We start from the raw sequence: 22,642 nt of genomic DNA, 5'->3' as shown, positions 1-22,642 counted from the left end.
TATAGTGATTATATCTATGTAGTTGTTAATGGCAGTATTATGCCTTTTCAGATATTTCTAAGCCATAAATAAATAAATAAAACGCAGACATAATTTAGGTGTGGTGTGTGGGTGTTACAACTTTAAAAACTGATACGTATTGGAAACTGAAAAGTCTGCACACCATGACCTGTATATAAAATCTGTATATTCTAGATATGTGATGTCATATAAATATATGTTACTGGGTTCTTTTAACCACAGAGACAAGTCCTCATACCTCAGTGATGAATTACTTTAGGTTGTAGGTGCATTACAAAACATCACATATAGTATGAGGAATTGGTGACATAGTGCTCCTGTGAGATTAACGTGGACGTTGTAAAGGGCTATTGCTGCACTATTACACACTGTATGTAATCGAAGTGATCCATTATTTTTGAAGGGAATGTATATGTGAACAGGATTAAAGGGCAGAGGGACTTTAAATTGTTTACGCTTTCAATCCTGGCATAGACTTTCACCTCTTAATCAATTCTGGAAACACCATTGGAACAGTTTTATTCTTTCCGTTCCCCTTCTTTGAAAGCATTATCAGTGGCTTTAGGTATGGCATAGCCTTTGCCCCTGTTAGCTTGTTTGTTTTTCTGAATATTTCTAAAACCTGTACCTAGATTTGAAAGACAGGTCTTGTGGTGCTAACAACAGTTTTGGTTGTGATCTTGGTCTTGAATGTTACTGTTCTAATTCTGGATTTCTTAGCTATTGTTGAAGAAAATCTCATGTAGACATGTTTTCATGAATGAAGCAATTAGGCACAAGCTTATTGAAAAAAAAGTACATAGATACATTCCAACAAAAAACCCACTTTTTTAAAACTGTCCCTGGGACTCTTGCCAGATATGTCACTAAACCTTTTCTTACTCTGCCTGTCAGGCAGCTGTGCCACACTAACCTAGGTGGGATGATGACATTCTATTGTTCAACTGTTGCCAATATGTGCGTCAGTGGTTGTGTTGAGATCCAGTTTGACCAGTTGTGACGCCTAACGGGCAGTCAACGGTATCCAGCATGACATCACTCACAACAACGTGAATTTAGAGATCATATAAGAGGGATTGGCATGGGGTACTTTCCATAAAATAATCTCTCAATGCAAATCAAACCAGCTATTAGGCTAACCGACATAAAACCATGCCAATCTCTAGATATGGTGAAGGGTAGGTGATGATGTGGGGCTATTTTAATTCCAAAGGCCAAGGGAACTTTATCAGGATGCATAGTATCCTGGATCCATTAAATAACTGGCCTTTAAAAATCAAAATCTGCCTGCCTCTATGGGAATTTAACATAGGGGTGTACTCACTTTTGTTGCCAGCCGTGTAGACATTAATGGCTGTGTGTTGAGTTATTTTGAGGGGACAGCACATTTACACTTTTTACACGTTTTACAAGCTGTACACTTAATACTTTACATTGTAGCAAAGTGAAATTTCTTCAGTGTTGTCCCATTAAAAGATATAATGAAATATTTAATAAAATGTGAGGGGTGTACTCACTTTTGTAAGATACTGTATACTATAGCCTCACATCATATGATAAACAGAAAGGTAAATCAGCACCTCCCGGATATCTCTACGTTTCTCAACAGAAGAATCTATCACAGTGCTGAAGTAGTAGATATTAATTTATTTCCTGGTTACTATGTGTAATACAACAATGTCAAGTAGTGCTGCTGCTCGGTTCTTGACGCCAGTAAAATGTAAATGTTGCAATTGTTAAATTCCCCACCCATCTACATGTAACTCTGACTGTGACCTCTGACATATCAGAAGTCTATGTCATTCAAAAAACAAGGAACAATAATCATTTTCAAAATGGCATCAGTAGTTAAAGTTGTTGTAACTATAAACAAAACATTAAACAAGACTATTGCACAATCAACTCTATTAGAAGTAAACAATCACCTTCAAGATGGGGATCTTCTTGCTGTGTATTACGCACACACTCCTGTAAAGCTTTACTGTATGATTCCCATGATTAGTCAGATCTCAGTGCAACCTGGTGTGTTTGTGACCTCGGGGTATGTAAGCAGATTAGATCGTAACTGGTAAGACTATTTCAACCCACACGAAAGAATTGGAAACAGCTGATCTACAAGACGGAATGCTGCACTGTCAATGATACTGTATGTAGTCATCAGATAGACATGGAGAGAAGAGGCTGGAGTCAAAACATTTAGAAAATACTCCCAACATGTTTTGCTCTATCTCGAAGCACATCACTGCAGATATGTTCCTAGATTGTTCTCCTAGCCTTCTGTCAACACACATGACAGATTATTTCCTTCTTTTTCAGATAAAGTATCAACAAAAAATATGTCATACATCAAGCCAGCTTCAAGTAAATACCAGCCTGATTTAAATGAATAAATACCAGTACTAAATATGTCAGGTGATTGAAATGCAGTTAAACTCTGCTCAGTGACTTAAACTGAAAACACACCGCCTAGGCACATTTTAGTGTGGTAAATGCGGATTAACACATCTTCTGCCTCCCACATCCCAAGATCTTAAATTGTTGGCTCTTAGTCCTGTATTTTTAAAATTAGCATTAAAGTGCTCATATTATGCTCATTTTCAGGTTCATAATTGTATTTAGAGGTTGTACCAGAATAGGTTTATGTGGTTTCAGAAAACACCATATATTTGTTGTACTGCACATTGCTGCAGCTCCTCTTTTCACCCTGTGTGTTGAGCTCTCTTTTTTAGCTACAGAGTGAGGCATCACACTTCTGTTCCATCTTTGTTGGGAGTCGTACATGCACAGTAAATACTGCTAGCTAGTCAGTTGCAGAGTATGAGGGCGTGCCACGCTAGCAGCTAGGTGAGCATTATAACGTGTGTTACAAAGTGACGCATGTTTGTCACGGAAGTAAAGCTGGACTACAATAGAGATGTTTGGAGCAGTTTGTGAACAGTGTTTTCTGTTGGAGATGGTAAATCCCTTTGGGGTGGTGGACTTTGGGCTTTTTCACTTTGTAAACCTATAAGGTGCACAAAAATATATATAACACAATAAAGGAAAGGGGAAAAGCCAAAAAGCACAATATGAGCACTTTAAAGTATCAGATGTTGTTAGAGTAAGAAGAGACTGAAATCATTGTTCAACAATTTTACAATCTATCGCAGCTTCCCTCTTTTTAAAATAAAAAAGTGAAATTATTAGTTTGCACGGCTGGTCAGTTTATTATTATACAGTTTATAAATATATATATTTATTGATTGATAGTTTTTACAAACAAGATGCCAAGAACTCTTATGACAAGATGCTAAAACCACATGTTGTAATCCTACCATCAGATCCACAGTCACGCTAACTATTCTTCTTACTGTAGGCTCATGCGGCCAGACGATGCCAACATTGTGGGCAATGTCCATGGTGGCATAATCCTCAAGATGATCGAGGAAGCCGGATGCATTATTGGCACGCGACACTGCAACACACAGAATGGGGTAAGAGAGAGCAACTGTATCAGACCCTAACCTAATCTGTTTTATTGTTCTGTGGGTAAATAAAGATTGCAGGACTTCTCTCCTTAAAGATCCCATGGCATGAAAATGTCACTTTATGAGGTTTTTTAACATTAAAATGAGTTCCTCCAGCCTGGCTATGGTCCCCCAGTGGCTAGAAATGGTGATAGGTGTAAACCGAGCCCTGGGTATCCTGCTCTGCCTTTGAGAAAATGAAAGCTCAGATGGGCCAATCTGCAATCTTCCATATATGACGTCATAAGAGGAAAGGTTACCTCCTCTTTCTCTGCTTTGCCCGCCCAGAGAATTTGGTCCGCCCATGAGAAAGAGAGAGACATCATGGCTTGCAAACAAGCCAAGCATGGCAGTTTGTCAAGGCCACTCCCCCACCCTCCACCTTGCCCCACCTCTCTCCTCCTGAGTAGCATTTAAAGCTACAGACACAGAAATGGCACGTCCGAAGGAAAGTTCATTGTGGGACTGGCTCATAGTGGCTGTAATTCTGCACCAAGGCTGAAAGAGACTTCAGATACAGTATTAGGGGACCACTGAGGCCTATATAAAAGCATGCAAAAAGCAGCATGTCTTGGACCTTTAAGGGAGCAGTTTGTAGGATTTAGAGGGATCTGTTGGCAATAAAATGTTGATAATTATGTTTTCATTAGTCTATAATCACTGAAACTAAGAATTGTTGTGTTTTTGTTAGCTTCATATCTACATAGGGCGATGGTCCTGAGAGTTGTTCAGTGGCCCCATGGAGCCAAAACCACGGCTGCGGTTCTTAGTGGGTCAACATGCCCTCGTTCACTTCCCGTCGGCATTTGCTCCCGGGGGAATCCTCGACGCCATCATAAGTGTCGTTCCATTCGCTTAACCACTGCTTAAGGCTATGTTTAGACGGAAACAATCTGAAGAGAAAATGCAAAAGTGGCGTTGCGTTCTCACTTTTTATTCCGCGTTTAGACGAGAGTTTTGAGGCGGGAAATCTGCGTGCATATGGTGACACAAAAGTGTATGAAATTCAATGTAGTATGCACGCCAGGCGGCTAGGTGGCACAGCCACACAACACCATCAAGGCTGCGCGCCTACGTAGAACCTTCCTTCTACTTCTCTCATTAGTAGGGCGAAACCAAAACATGTCGAAGCGAACAACAAAAGCTTGTCTGGAAAGACGAGGAGGTGGAGTTGCACGTTTGTCTGATGATGACCGGCATAGTCGACCGTGATAAGCCACAGCACAGCACCCACGGGAGCACTACCAATATCCTGAGCCTTGCAGCCCTTCAGCAGAGGAGGCTGAAGAAGACCCTCCTCTGTCTGCTGGCCACTGCCACTTGCTCTCTCTCTTTCTCTTCATCCGCAACGTTGTAGCCTACTCTGCCTCAAATGAATAGCCTACATATGGTCATCGAACTATAACAACCTTATCCACATTGTCAAAGTCATTTAAATATTGAGCCATTACGTTGAAAATGTTTTAGATAACAGGAGCCTATAATTTCTGTAGCCTACTCCGTAACAACAGACAACCTGGACGCCTTTTTCTCGTCTCTCTCCACATCGCTGTCTTCAGACTTTTGCGTTTTTACCCTTTAGCGTGACAGTGGAGCGTTTTTAAGATTCCCACTCTGGAGGGTGGTTTCACTTTTTGCGTTTTTAAGCCCCAAAAACGATGTCGCCGTATAAACGAAAAGCACATCCGATAAAATATTTTTTCGTTTTCACCCCCGAGCGTCATCGTGTAAACAGGGCCTAATAGTTCACCTTGTTTAGTAACAGTATATCACATTTAAACAACAATGTGATTGTATCCTGCTCTTCAGATAAAATATTAAGTAAAACACATTTATGGACACAACAGGCATTTACACTTTATTGTATGAGAGAATAGAAATAGGTGATATATTCTTGAAATCATCTAAAACAAAGTGAAATTAAATTCAGAAATAGCTTTTAGCTTTTAAGTTAACTCCATTATTTTACTGTGCATCATCTATAAATGCAAAAATATCTCGAGTGTTTTTATATCTAATTCCATTTCTATACTTTATGTTTAGTGGTTTTATCATGGTACTATATGAAGATAAAAGCTTCCAGTCGATGGTATCATCACAATCAATCAATCTATCAAACTTTATTTGTACAGTTTAGCACCTTTCAAACATACAGGTTAGTGCATTTCAGATGACTGAGAAGCTGATAATAAGACAGCACAAATGTAAACAGAAAAATCCCAGATTTCTTGACAGCCTCCCTCACACTTATACCATCATATGAGATGTTCGGAATTTTGGTCAGCAGGATTTCATCCTGGTGTCTGCGACTTATTGATTTTGAAGTATTTAAGATTTCTGGCAGCTCACAATGATGCACAAATAACTATTGAAGTTGTGAACAGTTTTGAACAGTTGCACCACCAAGTTACACTTCTTTATAAAACACTTTGTAAACCAGGAAGATACAGAATTACTGATCATAATCAGCTGTATCTCTGTTTTACTGAAGACACACTTTTTTGGCTTAGAATTACAGTAGGAACCGCTAAAAACACAACAACTTCGCTATCCTCTCCACCTGACGGACAGACACACTTCCTAGGCTTAGAATTACGGTAGGAACCGCTAAAAATAACCCAACCTTGCCGTCCTCTCCACCCGACTGAACACACTTTATTGGCTTAGAATTACGGCAACAATCGCTAAACACACTGCAAACTCACAGTCCTCTCTTCCCGATTTACAGCCTCCCTCTCTTGGCTTAAAATAACTCACTGTTGTCGGCTACGGCCTCTGAACAGGCTACACGTTGTAAAGGCAGCCGTGGCCCGCTTGCCTGGTCCTCCGATAACGTTAGCAGGGTTAGCATGGCGGAGTTAGCCAGGACCAGTTAAGATCACTTTACTGGCTTTGTCTTGAATTTGTTTTTGCGATTAACCAACTCGGGTACTCTAGCTATATAATTCAATGTGAGTACACAAATGTTGAAATAACATAAAATGCCCGCCCCAGTAGCCATGATAAATTAGCCTGAAGCTAATGCTTAGCTATCTGTTCAGGAGGAAATTAGCCAACTCTGTGTCCTTTTGGGCTCTAAGCTGTCTCCATCTTTCAAATATATCTCCAATATTTACCCAGGGTTTGTTACGTCTCTGGTCAAGCAACTGTTAGAAACATGCCAGGGTTTTTTAGGTAGGGTAGAATTTATCTCAGTTGATCCCGTTCATTTGCTGTTTCATGGCTGTACTAACGTTACAGCTTTAGTGCGCTGGGTTTACGTTTTTACAGGTATATCTGGCAACCTGGCCTGGCTGTCGAACTTGGCAGTTGATAACAACACACAGGCCAAAACCAAACAGATATTCCATCACTGAACAGAAATTTCAAAAGGAGAAAATACTGGCATTAGCATTGTTGTCAGAAAAGATAGTATTTCAACTTAGCATGTTTCCTTAATATCTGATGATGCATTCGGGTCATTTTTGGATTTATTACAGTAAATATATTACATATTGGACCTTTGCTGTTGTGAAAGTATGTAAAAGTTTTAGGTTTGCTTTGTTTCTCCACTCTAGGACCGTTGTTTGGCAGCTCTGGTTCGTGTGGAGAAGACAGAGTTCCTTTTCCCCATGTTTATTGGCGAAGTCGCCCATGTAACCGCTGAGATCACTTACACCTCTAAGCACTCACTGGAGGTGCAGGTCAAAGTCATTGCTGAGAACCTCCTCACAGGTGACTAGCATTTAATACTTTTACAACATAGTAAAGTTCAGACATTTCTTTAACTGTGTTAACTGATAATATTTTTAAATGGGTAATGAACTGAAATTTCATTCTCTGCTAAATTATTAAAATTCTGCCTTTGTTCATAGAAGTAATATTCATATTCATGCTGCTACACCTCTGGTTAGAATATGATGATGAGCGTGAACCTGCTGCCTTACCTACACAACAGCATTCACCTTTAGCCTCATTCTCACTCACCCACACCCACTGCAAAAACTAAAACAGGAGAGATGGGGACTGTTGCTATTGTTATTGTCGTGTTGTTATTAACTTAGCTGCAGTTTAAGATTTAACATGTTTAAATGTGTCTGGAACAAAATCACGTGGTCTCTTAAACCCTGTTGCTGTGTCTTCAAATGCTGCAGTTTAAAATGCACATGTGGTTCAGTCCAAACCCAGCCTCTGTGTCCTGTAGAAATCCCCTCCATGTCAATTAGTATACTGTATCTGAGGTTTGACCATACTGTATTATGTTTAACTTGACATGCTCCACACTTGGTCTCACAGAGATTTAAGGCCATATAATTCAGTATAAGAGCAGATTTCTGCAGCTCAGATCAGCTCAGAAATTTGAATAACGTTAAAATCTTTCACCCTCTTAAGATTTTACGAAGACAGCACGATTATAAGCAGTAAACTAATTTATTGTTGTGTAATTACATATAAAAGGTTTATTAATTTTTATTTAACTGCGTTAATAATTGTCCGACAGACTCAAGAAGTAAATTAATTGCAACCATGTATATAGATATGCAGTCAGTTTATCAATACTGTAAGCTAATATATTTGACATATGTTTCGTACTGCAGTAGATTCTAATGAAACATAGTTATTATTGTTGGTGCAAAATATTCTATAATATGATTTACATTTTTTATAATTAAGATGATTTTATTTCTCTATTCACTTGTCTACCAGGTGTCAAAAAGCATGCACTCTACAGTATATTGTTTCAGTAGTATTTCTAAATCACACAGCTGAAAGCAATTCTTTTTGATTACCATTTTATGAGTGACTGCTCAGCAGACACTGATAAGCACAGGTGTTAGTAATAACATTAAAGAATACAATTGTCCCAGTAAGTCATGACAGAGAGCATGCACAATACCCAGACCATGAAACTAAAACTGAAGCCCCACACCCCTGCTTTTTCAATATTTGCCTGTGAAGTATTTTTATTTACACTAATCAGGGTAGATTCATTTCCTAATCCCACTGTCCTCAGACCAAAATATATTATTATTATTATTATTATTATTATTATTATTATTATATATCATTATTTGCACCAGTGCTTTACTTATCTGTGTACAGAGACTGCTCTGACCCTGCAAAATGCTGTGTGCACCTGTAGTTTCTTATTAAATTGTATTAAATGTGTTAATCAGAATCATTTGGGCTGCAGATTGTTAGAGTACTTACTCTTCGTCTCACTGTAATACACATAATTTACGTCATTCAGTACCATGAATTTGGCTGTATGTGGGCTGGAAAAGTTATTTTCTTAAATGCTGTGAAGCTACTGTGGAATCTTTCATCTATTTCCATCACTATTTTGTTTGTATTATTAAGTTGTCCAAATGCTGGATATTTCACTTTGCACAAAAGGAAAGACTTCACTGTGCTGTTCTGCTGCTTGACCTGTAGAGGGCAGCACACAATAAGTAACACAGTCCTGAAAAGCATGAAAGATGAAACACCTCTTTCACGAGGAGCTGCATTACAGTGCTGTGACGGGGGAATAGAATCTAAGAGCCATGTTGATTTCCAGTTTTGTAGTTTGCCAAGTGAAGCAGTCTGAAATTCTTATTAATTATTAACATATGTGCACATTTAATGTGTGCTATGTACACATTAAAAGCATGCACACACATACTGTAGGACACGCATGCACACACATACGCGCACACACACACACACACACACACACACACACACACACACACACACACACACACACACACACACACACACACACACACTGCCCAGAGTCCCTATGAGTAAAGATGCAGTGAGGATCACATTGGGCTGACCTAGCGTTATCTCTGAACCTTTAAATGCCAGTGGCAACAGTGATGCACAGACTGTCCGTAACAACCCCATGCAATGTGCTGACCAAACTGTAACTGCTTCAATTCATGTAAAAGTGGTAAAGAAGATGACTACACCTATTAATACATGTATAGACACTCACGCACAATATATCATGGCAATGCTGATTTGAATGAGTTTCAGTAGCATAGGATATTAAGAATAATATTTTTTTATGAATTTGTAGTTAGGCGGCACTAAGGCATCAGAGCAACCTGTCCATCTTCAAGAGTGTAAGAGACAGAGAAGGAGACAGAATGATGGAGTGAGACATAAAGACAGATGTGAGGAGAGAGGCAGACACATATTGATGGGTAAAAAATTAGCAGAGGGAATAAAAGCGCAAGAAAGAGAGTGAGAGTAAGAAAGAGATAGAAGGATGAAGGAAAGGAGGTGTGAGAAACAAAAGAAGTATCCCCTAGACAGCTGTTGCCCTAGCAACGGGCTTGTACTGGTTGGTTGGCTGGTTGCTGGGCTGGAAGCAGGTTGATGGAGGCGGAGGCAGAGATATGAGATGACAGGTAGGGAGCAACGTACTTGCATACAGGCATCCGCATGGACAGCCCGTTACTCTACATGCCCTGTCAGGAAGGACCCTGAAGAGGGCAGATCAGAAAGAGAGCTGATGAACAGAATACACTCATCGTTTGGTTTGATGCACAATACGGGATTTATGATTTAGTGCAGTGATCCAGTATTTCTTCCTATATTCTATTTATTCATATATTGGGCAAAAACAATGTTATAAATAGAGTCAGCCTTGTAAACCCTCTTGTCTGTACATATTTAAAAAAACACATTTTAACATTCTCACCATATTTGCATTTTATGTCAACAAAGGGTTGTAGATTAGTCATTGATAAAATAGAATAGAAACAGATGCAGGTCACTTGATAGCCAATGCTCAACATCTGCTTAAATTATAAATACGAACTCTACTGTCACCCTGATTCATATATAACACATATTAAATATATATCCTAATGTAGGGAAATTAATTAGAATACCAGTATTTAAAGAATGTTTTCCAGTACTGTGTAGAGTGAGCAGATAAGTTCATGTCCTCAAATCAGAAATACAGGCAACTTTGACATTAAGAGGAGAGTCAGAGGAGAGGCTGCTACTTGGTGCTCTATTAGGTCATAGTTATAGGAAGTAGGTCGTATGTATGGGTGTGTGCATTTGAGTTGACGCAGCTTCTATCCATATAAACTTATTGATGGATGTCTGTGTGTTTTCATGAATTAATTTGTATACAACCTCAGTTAAATTATGCATTCTTATTCACATTATGTAGGGTTGTGTAAATAAATGGTTGAGCACGTTTGTGTACATGTTTGGGTTTTTGAAGGTAGAATTATATGTTAATAACTGAGAAAGGTTACGTTAGATGTGTGTGTTTCTCTTTGCGTATATGCATAGTGGGTGCATCTGTACTGCATACATGCATGCGTGTGGATAGATATGTGTGTGTATTTTCATCAGTGTTTGGCCCTTTAAAAGGTTCCTGCGGGGCCGAGGGGGAAGAGAAGATAACGGGAGCAGACATTATTTGCTTCTGTCATGTCGGCTTAGCGTCAGGCCTCACACACTGTGGCCTAGTCAGACACGGACGCCAAGTGGATGTACCTGCACACATGCTCCGAACTGACGCACGCACGTACCCGACACATACTGACCACACATGCGGTTGTGTAGAGATGACCTACGTGCATACAGAGTCTGATATGCACATGCTGACACATTCGGCATAGAAAAAGTAACACACCTACACATTCTCACACCCACACAGTCACATACTGAGCAGACACACTTCTTTACTTTCTAAAAGAAGTCTCATACTGAGGCAGGACTGGGTTTTACACGTTTTGGCCAGATCTTTTCTCAGGCAAAAGATTAATGGATGGCTTGGATGGGAAGAAGACATTATACTGCTTAGTTGTAGACTTGTGGTTTATGTTAATATTTTTTATGCACCTTTGTTTACATTAGAGGGTCTGTGTTTGTGCAGCCATGCATGTTTTTGCAACTTTGTGTATATATAAATGTGCATGCTCCTTGTATACTGCGACACTATGTAGATACACTCTGTGTGCATGCATCTTTGTATTGATGCATTCATCTTTATTTCGTGTGTGTGTGTGTGTGTGTGTGTGTGTGTGTGTGTGTGTGTTGGGGGAGGAGGCAAGCACCCAGGTTCCACAGTCAGTCAGGCAGCATCTCGTCAGGCAGGCCTCAGTCACAGTCCCCCAGGGGAAGGCTGCCTACTGTGGGCATGAGCCGTGATGATTGTCCCCGCTGGGGGATTGCACATGCACACTAGCATACACACATGCACACTCACACACAGACCCACACACATCGACACACAGATTTGCATTTACCCCTGTATGTACAAAAATGCATGAAAATACACATACATGCCTCTAAAACTACACACATACACACGCAGATCCTACATACATACACGGATCCACGTTAGAGAACTGCATGCACACACAATATGGCTTTTACACACGCGCACAAGATCTGCAGATGTAAAATGGCCACACAAAGAAAAAACACTGAACATTCATGTGTGAATACACACGTGTTTGTGCACAGCCACCTTTGGAACAAACACACTTGTACACAAAATTCCTGCAAAGGTAATGATGCTTGTATTGCATGTACACTCAGGTACACATTTGCATAAACACAGCATACACAGATCGTGCCCCCTCAACAAACGCACACGCATGCATAGACAGAGTTGAGAGCAATGCATTGTGGGATGAGGCTTAAAATGAGCATGACAGTTCCTGCCATGTTCCTGGTGGCTCACACAACAGCATGTACTAAACTAGGGACAGTGTTGGGGAGTAACGGAATACATGTAACGGCGTTACGTATTCAGAATACAAATTATGAGTAACTGTATTCCGTTACAGTTACAATTTAAATCGTTGGTATTTAGAATACAGTTACATTGTTGAAATCAATGGATTACATGACGATACTTCTCTGTTTCACGAGTTTATTCACTCTGAATAAATTAAGGCAACTCTATGCATTTTCCAGAAGCCCCGATATGAAATCGAAAAAAATAGCTATTTGCGTGATCAGTCACAATGGAGTCGGAACCGGCACGACAGAGCCAGGACAGGAATAAGTTTCTATCTTGGAAATTCAAACAGCATTTCACATTAAAGAACGAACAGGGAGAATGAAATATAACTGTGCAGTGCAACCTGTGCTTGCCAGCAACCAACCTCCTTTCAGCGTCCAAATTACTCCACCTCCAACCTGGAGAAGCATCTTAAAGTAAGTTATTTTTTAATTAGCCAGGTGTAGTCGTCTGCTGTAGTTTTACTGGTCACCTTGCTATTTTAACATTGACGTGCGACTTTACATTCTCCTACGTGCTGATTTACTAGCTCCAGAGCCGTTTAAAGACTGACTAGCCCCGTTTGACATGCTAGCTAACGTTAGCTAAAATTAGCTCGTGGTAGCAAGACTGCGGTTAGATTTTTGTAGTATGCAGTTCGGGACTACCAATACAATAATCTATCTGCTTGTTCAGGTACACATTCAGCTAGTTGGAATAAAAAGAACACACCATTATAGGCCTGTTTAGTAAGCTGGATGTGATAGCCGCATTCCTACACTTATAAAACGCAATTCAATGTGGAAGTAATCCTGAAGTAATCCAAGTATTCAGAATACGTTACTCAGATTGAGTAACGTAACGGAATACGTTACAAATTACATTTGTGGGCATGTATTCTGTAACGAAATACGTTTTGAAAATATCCTTCCCAACACTGACTAGGGACACACACACACACACACACACACACACACACACACACACACACACACACACACACCAAGTATTAACACAAATATTGTTTTAGGTTTATATTAAGCTGTGCAGCTCATTGAACACAATTATTCATGCTTTTTTTATCATTCAATTGTCCAGTCATTAACACCCACAGCAGGAGAAATAAGATGTGTAATTTGTATAATGTAAAATCTATCAAATCTAAATTTAAACATTGAGTAAAAGATGTAAAATAAAAAAATAAAAAACTATACTACTATACTATAAGACCTTTAGCATTTACAAATGAGGCTGGTTTGACTTTTGGAGCACAGAAGTTCCTGAGGGCATAACTGATGTCTGTCACAAGACCGACAACACTGCAACAGATTAAAGGTCATTGAGTACAACAGAAAATTATGTTTATGTAAAATCACTCAATGTAGCCCAGCTTAATGCTCAGAATGAGTATTGGATATTCCTTTTCTCTCCCAAAACTCTACTCCTGGCATGATTTTATCTATTCCTATCAGGCTGTAACATCACACAGTGGGCCTGTAGTGCAGTTAAAAGTAATGGAGCCTTGGCTCAGCACAATGGAAAATGTTTGGGTTTGATCATGGGGATCAAGCACTATAAACGGTCCTCGCTGCACTGTCTCTGAGCCTGGAACATGGTGTTCAGAAAGCAGAAAAGAAAACAGGGTTTTTTTTCTGCTCAAAGGAAGATTGAAAGGTAGTGGGCAAGAGTCAAGAGGCAGAGCGGAGGGGTGAACGGGTAGAAGACAGCGATAAATCGAGTGAATCTGCTTGAGGTGAAAGAAATGGGTGAGGGCAAAGTGGAGGGAATGGGAAAGACATTGTGAAGATAGAGGGGAAAAAAGAGAAGGAAAGGAACAACAAGATGAGAGATTAAAGATCTTAGGGTAGTGCAGACTGGAATTCAGGACTGTTTAAAGTCTTTGAGAACAGAAAATGTGCATTTTGGAAATTTCCAAAATCGTATGAAGTAATGATTGATGCCTTAAACTTAGTAAAGGGGATTGGATGATCATAAGTAGTGCTGGAGGGACGTTTTCCACACTTAAGCACCCATGTGAACACTCAAATCAGTACCCAAAAATGCTCTGAGTTATAATTAAATATGACAGAGCATAGTGTTTGGGAATTCTGCTGTCTATCATGCAGTTAAAATAAAGTCTGCCTATGTCTATGGCTTCTCAACAAAAGCTACTAGTGCTGTTTGTTTTGAAGTGACAACCTGATTTGCTGGATTTTTGTCCCGTAATAAGCTGAAAGTTGAAAGCTGAGAGTCAGGTAAACGCAGACCATCTGATTAATTTGATTTGTTTGGCAGCAGTGCAAAAACACTGTGGTTTCCATTGTTGCTACGCTTACATCAGTATATTTTATTACTGCTTATGCTAAAGTGCTTTCTGTTTGCTGACATTATACTCCTGTAGTTGGATTGTCTCCTGTGTAATATCCTGCTGCTCACAGGCAGTTGTCTTCTTGCACGTATATGCACTCAATGCACTGCTGCACCAATACACCATCAATTAAAAAGAAAGTACCGCCACTGCCAGGTGCCATTTGTTTCAGCTGTCACCATAGCTGCCAGAGTGCCCGTTTACATTCATCGTTCTAAAGCTGCCACTAGATGAACTTGAAAAACATGCACAAAGTCAATGTGCCATAGACTGTGGAAACTTGAGTGAGCAGATTTGTGGAGCTTGTGTTAAGGGTGGATGTAGCCAAAACCTTCCGATTCACTAATTCATTAATGCAAACTAAGTAAGCCAGCTGTCCCCCCTGCTAGCTGAAACCTCTCCTTCGTGACTGAATTCAGTTCTCTGTAATCACATAGAAACACATACAATAGCATTTTACAATACAAGCAAAATGAATCAAGATAAATATTCTACACTAGGAAATTGCATGTTTTGTTATGTTATGACTATGGTCTGTCTCAATTTGCTTTTCCCTTTACAACGTGCATTATACTGCACGAATAATGGGGAGTAATATGTGCTGTTTTAGTAGACACACTGTGAACTTGCAGTCCAGGCAATGACATGGTCGTACATTGACATTGTCTTCATTTGATGCAGAGGGATTTGAAATTCAAAGCCAGTTCCCTGGTTACATTCTGGTCAAAAAGGTCATCAGTTGGACTGGGAATGGTTCTTTGCCCTCCATCCCTCTCTCACTCCTCCTCTTCCTTCCTCCATCCTAAACACAGTTGACTTAAAAGGTCCAGCCGGACCTAATAACAGACTGGAGTCACTCAGTCTCAGTAGAGTCAAGAATATGTAAATATGCCTTTCTCCTGTGGGCAACTTCCTGGTTGCTGGCAAGGGCAGGAGCCAATGAGAGGAGGAGGAAAGAAGCGTGGTCGGCATGGCAACACGGCCTGGCTGTCTGCACGGTTTTAACTCGGGTGTAAAATGCAAATGTTATTCCCCAAGAGTAGCCTGCCATAAGCCTCTGCTCCCACTCTCTTCCCTTAACTTTACATCTCCTTCTGCAAAGTCTCTGCCTGGTTTACCATTGATCAAAGTGCACACAGTAATAATGTCCCAATTCTTCATTTTCATTACGATTTTTATTTATTTATGAGTTGTCCTATTTTTATTTAGCACAAGTATAGATGAAATATGGGCAAAGCAACAATTTAAAAACTTCCGAAAATCTGAATATAAGCCTCATCAGTCCTTACGAGACACACCAATCCACTAAATTCATCAGATGCTGCAGCCACAAGTAGTAGCCTTTAACACTATAAGACGAGTTATTTCATCTGAATCTGCTGACCCTGTGCTGTCTTTAATATGTGTGCCTCTCTTGTGTGCCATAACAACACAACCTCAAAATAGCCCATCTCTCTCTCTCTCTCTCTCTCTCTCTCTCTCTCTCTCTCTCTCTCTCTCTCTCTCTCTCTCTCTCTCTCTCTCTCTCTCTCTCTCTCTCTCTCTCTCTCTCTCTCTCTCTCTCTGTTAACGAATTAAGAGGAACAATTGTAAGCAGAATAGAAAAGATATCGCTATGGCAACCTCTCCGCCTGTTTGCTATGAGATATGATTTCCATGAGTTTTGTCCTCAGATCTTGTGGTTCTTAGCTTTCTGTGGGAAGGCAGAGCTAATCACCAAAACGTGGCATGTACTGTATGGAGGCATAGGGAAATACCAGACCATATATCTATCCTCAGGAAGACAGGTGCAGGTGTGCTTCCCTCATTGTTGATGACGATGGGTTTATTTAGGGATTCGCAAGAGAGGAAATCTAAGGGATAAAATGTTAAAGTGTCGATACTTATTTCAACATTTTTCCAAGATATTCAAGACGAAAAATAACATATGATACTTTAAATATCTAAACAGTTAAACTACTACATTACATTATTTACTGACCTGAAGAACTTTCTTATCACTAATAGCTGGTCACTTTGCCCCAAAGATTAGCTCAGACCTAACCTACGGTATAAAAAAATGTAAGTGTTTTATTTTACACTTGTCAGTCCAAATGAGGTTTGGGTAAAGAACATGGCCATTTTTTCGGAGGACTGAAAGATAGATGTTGAAATGATAACGGCGTCAGATTTTATGGAATTTTTCAGTTGACACCTTATATTTTCACCCTACATCATCATCCTTTTCAATCGTCACACAAGACAACACCTCACAAACAAAAACTACGTGCATCTGTATGTTATGAAAGACGGATATTATGAGTGAGTTGCAGTATTATTTCATCCATTTTATAATTACAACATGACAATGCGGAAAGTTCAAGATTCAGGGATTATGCTAAACCTTGCACTAACCAAGGGACTGCGTTCAGTGAATGTAAGCTTGTGCTCTGAATAGACGTGAATGATTGTCTTTGAACAAATACCTCATTTGTTTTCCGCTCCTTTGTCTGCAGAAGACAGACTAATCTTCAGGCAGCACCACTGGATTTGTTAAAAAACTGGATGGGCTTTTAGTGGGGTGTTAATAAAAAGGTCTGTTTTGACAACCGCTATTTCAAAATGGTTTGCTCAATTGTTTTATTTAAAAGACATGTCAAAACATGTTGCTCATTGGTTAACCAGTCACAAAACTCAGAGTAGATTGTGTCTGTTGTATTTGGTGGAAGAAAGCTGTAAAATTCCAAACTGACAGCCTTCTCTCTGTGACTGCAGGTGCCAAAAAGCTGGCCAACAAGGCAGCGCTGTGGTACGTCCCTTGCTCTCTGCAGAATGTCGAAAAGATCATGGATGTTCCACCCATCAAGGTACATGGAAACTTGGTTGCTCTGACCTTCATGGACCGAAGTTTGGCATTTTACCTGTCAGCTTCTCTCTGTCTCTATCTGTGTGAAAAGTTCATTTCACTTGTTTTGTTTGTCTTAAAGCTTTAATGCGTAACTTTTTGATATTAATGAACGGCCGTAACATTCCAGCCATTGCTCAATGAGTTGCTACAAAGCTAATTAAGACTATCAGCTTCACACAACTCTCTCTGTATTTCTTAGTATGGCTCTGTTCAGAAGATTGGGGCATCTGGTGACTCTCTCGCGCAGAAACTTAGACGATAATTACCTCTTCTGAAGAGTCCATCATGTTTTTTTTTTAGTCTTCCGTGTCCTCCTTGGCTACTAGCAACTCTAGAACTCTACTAGAATTCCTCAAGGGGGATGGCAGAAACTACGCACTATAGCTTTAAATGTCAATGTGATAAACTTTACTTTTACTGCATTACTCCACGCAGAGACAGGTATTTGAGTGGGTGTGTCCACCTTTGCACATGTTTATACTGTATATGCTGTATCTGTAGTATGCCACTGCGGAAGACGAGGAGCAGGGCAGAAAGCGCTACGAGGCTCAGAAGCTGGAGAGGGAAAAAAAGGGGGGGGGGGGGGGCCACTTCCCCACCCCCGTGCCCCCCCCCGCGGGTAACATCCTACACTAAATGCCTCAAACCAAATCCTAACATGTATTTAACATACAACAGAAGGTGCACATAATGTTCTTGCTCCCACGTGATTAGAAAGACGTTGCATATATCAGCTGAAATTCACTTATGTCTGTTATGATTGATGCTAACATTGTCGTCAAAAGTGTCATTGTGATTTAACCTGCAACTTCTGTAACAGCTCCACTTAACACATGCGCACTGCACAGACCTATTTGAGCCTGATTTAATATATTTATTTTGTTGTTCAATCAATGTGCAGGAATATAAGTAGGTTTAGTGGTTGTAGGAACAGGACAACATTCAGGTCTAAATAATACAGGACACCGTGTTCTTTTTCTATATTTCCATCGCTGTGCCTTTTGCAACTCAGTGCTGTAATAACGTACTGCAGCATGATGTCAAAAGGAAATATTTTCTTCAGTGTAAGACATTTTATTTTAGCTTGCTCTGATAATTGTTTAATATGTCTGAATAGTTGGTGTGGGCTGTCAGAAACAGTTATTTAGATTGATGTATAATTGGTAAATACTGAGGTAATATAATGTGAACAGGCTATAAAGTAGGTGAAGAATCCCTTGTGTGCTTTCAGTAATTAATGTACTATGGTGCACTGTTGCTACCCTGTCTTCCATTAAACATTACGATACATACTGTATATTGGACACTCGAGAAAGAACTTCCAATTTTGTTAAATAACAGTTAAGTTGATTAAAGGCACATATTTGCTCTGTAAATGATTTCAATCATTGTGATTAGTAAGATTAATAAATAATTCTGTAAATTTGTCATGCTCACTCAACTGCAGATGATTCACCAAAAGGTATGTTAAATTACTTTCGCAGGCTGCATGTCAGTACAGTGACTTTGGCAGGGCAGCATAAAAAAGCATGTAGTTTATGTCTGTGTTGGATTGCTTGGACAAAATACACATTAGCAAGTTTTTTTTTTTCTTCACATTTGATTTGTTCTGTGTGTTTGTGTGTTTGCAGAACAACACACAGTTGGTTACAGCCAGTCCAGCCTGATCCATTTGGTGGCCCCTTCTGACTGCACACTACACAACAACGTTCATGGTGGTGAGTCCAACTCCTTCTTTTAATTTCCAGATTGTAGGTTGAGCAGCTCATTGGTTTCAAGTTTCAAGTTATTTATTGTCAAATGTACAACAATTACAGAAGCAGTCATAGTGAAAATCTTGGGTCTTAGGCTCCCTCCAACAATGCTACTTAAGTTTGCATAAAAAGAAAATCACAAGTAAAAAACAAAATGAGAATGTAATACATAAGACATAAAATTTAAAAGTTAAAGTTAAAGTTAAAATATAGGGATAAAATATAACAATAACATCTGAAATAAGATAAGATACATGTTTGGAAGAGAGTAATTGCAAATGAATAAGCTGAATGTAAACATGTATGTATATGCATAATTAATAGTAATATATTATATATATATATAACCTGCTAACTCTCTCTCCACTGTAGTCCCGTAGTTGAAGATGGGGGCGTGTCCGTCTCTCTGTTTCTTCCACAATCAGCTCCTTTGTTTTGCTGATGTTAGGTGAACAGTTGACTTTCTGTCTTTATGCCAAAACGTTGCAGAGTCAGTTCCAGAGTCTGTCTGTAACATGTTGCTGAGGAAAATGAGGAATCCTAAATCGGCGGTTAAGCAATTATTTTGTAGCGTTGAATGAAATTCTGTTGACAACATAAACATGAACTCAGAGGGTGGGGGAAGGAGATATATGCATATATATATATATATATATATATATATATATATATATACACACACACACACACACACATAGAAGTTGAGGCAAGAAAATATAGAATACAATGAGTAAAGAAACAAGTAAGGAATAAGAAGTGATCAAACATTTATCATTCACACACTCACATCTACAGTATGCAGTACATGTTCACATGTGTTTACAGTATCTACATTATTTCCTCTATTCCACCTTGCAGTGTGCTTATGAATTGGGTTCCTCCCAGTTTTATAGCCTGTGGCATTAACCCCCAGACTATACATTGGTACAGTGTGTACTGTGGCAACATAGCGGAGGCACAGAGGAAGAAATACTGCTGAATTTAATCCAAAGTGAAACGTCCTTGAGAAAGAATTGTGTGGCTTTTAGCTCTTATGTTCTCCTAAGTGAATGGATGAGTGAATGATTGTTTGGTTCAGAAATGCCTCACTGTTTTTTTGGGAGTGAGTGTGAAAACTTGGGGTTGTAGTGAGTGACTGTATTTGTGTGTATGTTTGCACTGTTGCGTTTTAAAGTAAGTGTTTGGGTTGTTACATACATTGACAGCACTCTGTTGCAGTTATGGGCATGGCTGCAATGGTGAAGAACAGAGGACGAAGCAGGAAATAGACCACTAGAATAACAAAGTGGAAATAGAAGGTCTTTGTCACAGGGAGTTTTTTGGTGCTGATGCCTTTTCCAATTCTGTGTTTTGCTGACAAGCTGGACGACTCAGAGGCTTAAAGTGCCCCTCTATGACTCATCTTTTGACTTTGTTAAATTTTCTGACTGGGCCTATTCAGTCATATTTAAATAGAAAAATATTTTTATTATTTGGATGGTGCTTTCAAACAGGCATTTTGAGGCTCCTTGCTTGCAAAAAGTAAACATATTTCCTCTGCATCGGTTACAAGAGGCTTCCTGTAGTCTTTTTGTTGTTTCTCTCTGCCCCCCCCCTCCCCCAACTGGATTTGATCCAGATTCCAAGTTTGAAAAGTAAAAATGGCATACAAGGCAAAGAGCAAACAGTACAGAAAGCAGCAAACTAATATTAGAAGCAAGATAAACAACTAATTTAATGAGTGCGTGTCTAGATTTGATGGTTTAGCCACCCGTAACCCAAAACCTGGTTTATCTGATGTCCCGAACAACATAAAAAAGCAAACCCTCGCTGGAAACCATTCTGGCTGCATCTGTAACAAATGCAGCCTTTTATCAGCACAGAACAGATGCTTTTTATCGGTCGAGGTATATTGTTTGTGGCAGGATATTCCTGCCTCATACTGCCATTTCTATTGAGGTCAGCTATGTAAAGAGGCCATCAGAGAGACACCAGATAGAACAAAACAGACGAGAGACGTTGACTGAGAAAGAGAAGCAATGAGAACAGGACAGGACAGGACAGCAGGATGGGAGGAGGAGGGAGCAGGGCGGGACAGATAAGTGTCGCTCGTGTCATGGTTGCCTTTTTAATTTGGCAAGCTTGCTGAGAAATCTGTCCAATTAAAAAAAAACAAATGTGGAACAAGCATGCAGGTCATTTAGAATACACACACACACACACACACATACATATATACATACATACATACACACACACACACACACACACACACACACACACACACACACACACACACACACACACACACACACATCGCCCTCTATCTGTATATGCCATTCCCTGTTGTTCGCTGCTGCTGCTTCCACTACACTTATTTTGTTTACATAACCGAGTCAGGTCAGGATGCTCAAGCTCGCTTTCTCTCTTACTGTGTCTTACTCTCTCTTGCTCCCCCTACTCTCTATAATCTTATTGGAGAAAAGCAAACTGACTTCTACATGGCTACGCCAGGCTATTCACCTACTATATGTTTCCCCTTTTGTGGTGTGGAAAATAGCTTGAGCCTAAGGAGACATAACGCACATGAACTTTCAGGAACAGACATGCATGTGTGTTCATATTGTAAACAGGCACTGTGGATGCATAGGCAACTTGCAAACAATTCATAACAACTGTATTTTTCTTCATAAAACATCTGTTTAGGCCTGGGTAGCTCACCGGGTAGAGCAGGTGCCCATATATAAAGGTTTACTCCTTGACGCAGCGGCTGGGGGTTCGACTCCAACCGGTGGCTCTTTCCTGCATGTCATTCCCCCTCTCTCTCCGTTTTCAAGTATAAGCTGTCCCATGCAAATAAAGGCCTAAAATGCCCAAGAAATTATCTTAAAAAAAATAAAACCATCTGTTTAAGTCGTATTAAATATTCCAGTGTCGAATCCTGAGCGCAGATTGTAATAGCAGAGCCAAAATGTGTCATCCATCCAGCCAGAGATTTGACAATTACAGTATGTCACTGAAGCTAATGCGAGATAATACAATTGTGTCAAAGTAATACCATCTATTTGGTGAGGAATGACTTGACAGTCATGTGGGCATCACATTCCTCATTTATTTTACACCCTGTTAATAACAGAAAACCGCATTTGTTCACTTACCTCTGGTGGTATGACACTGTGCAGATAGTTTGCCACGGTTTTGGAGAAGATGAACAGTCTTCATTGGAACAACTTTCTACTAAAGAAAATAGTCCCTGTGAAAACAGTTACAGTGAGGTCTGTGGATGATCCAGACTTACTGAACATGTCTGGAATCACAATTTGATATTCTTAAATGTAATTTTTCAATGGTTTGAGCAGCACAATCAAGTTTGAGGGAAATTAATTTCATTTGTAAAGTCAA

The 22,642-nt window shown here is 39.7% G+C and overlaps 1 protein-coding gene across 1 annotated transcript in view; it reads left to right on the top strand.

The window, feature by feature from the left end:
* acot7 (acyl-CoA thioesterase 7) overlaps positions 1 to 22,642 on the top strand; it is a 61,568-nt gene that overhangs the window by 3,688 nt on the left and 35,238 nt on the right. Inside the window, exons 2-6 of the mRNA XM_039800935.1 lie at positions 3,377 to 3,494; positions 7,085 to 7,241; positions 17,375 to 17,466; positions 18,009 to 18,126; positions 19,139 to 19,225. Of these exons, the coding sequence (XP_039656869.1) occupies positions 3,377 to 3,494; positions 7,085 to 7,241; positions 17,375 to 17,466; positions 18,009 to 18,126; positions 19,139 to 19,225 (572 nt within the window). The remainder of the gene's footprint in view (positions 1 to 3,376; positions 3,495 to 7,084; positions 7,242 to 17,374; positions 17,467 to 18,008; positions 18,127 to 19,138; positions 19,226 to 22,642) is intronic.

Source organism: Perca fluviatilis, chromosome 5 (genome assembly GCF_010015445.1).
Source record: "Perca fluviatilis chromosome 5, GENO_Pfluv_1.0, whole genome shotgun sequence".
In the NCBI taxonomy this organism is placed as follows: Eukaryota; Metazoa; Chordata; class Actinopteri; order Perciformes; family Percidae; genus Perca; species Perca fluviatilis.
The sequence above is the reverse complement of the archived record's forward strand: the minus strand, read 5'-3'. Positions and strand labels throughout refer to the sequence as shown.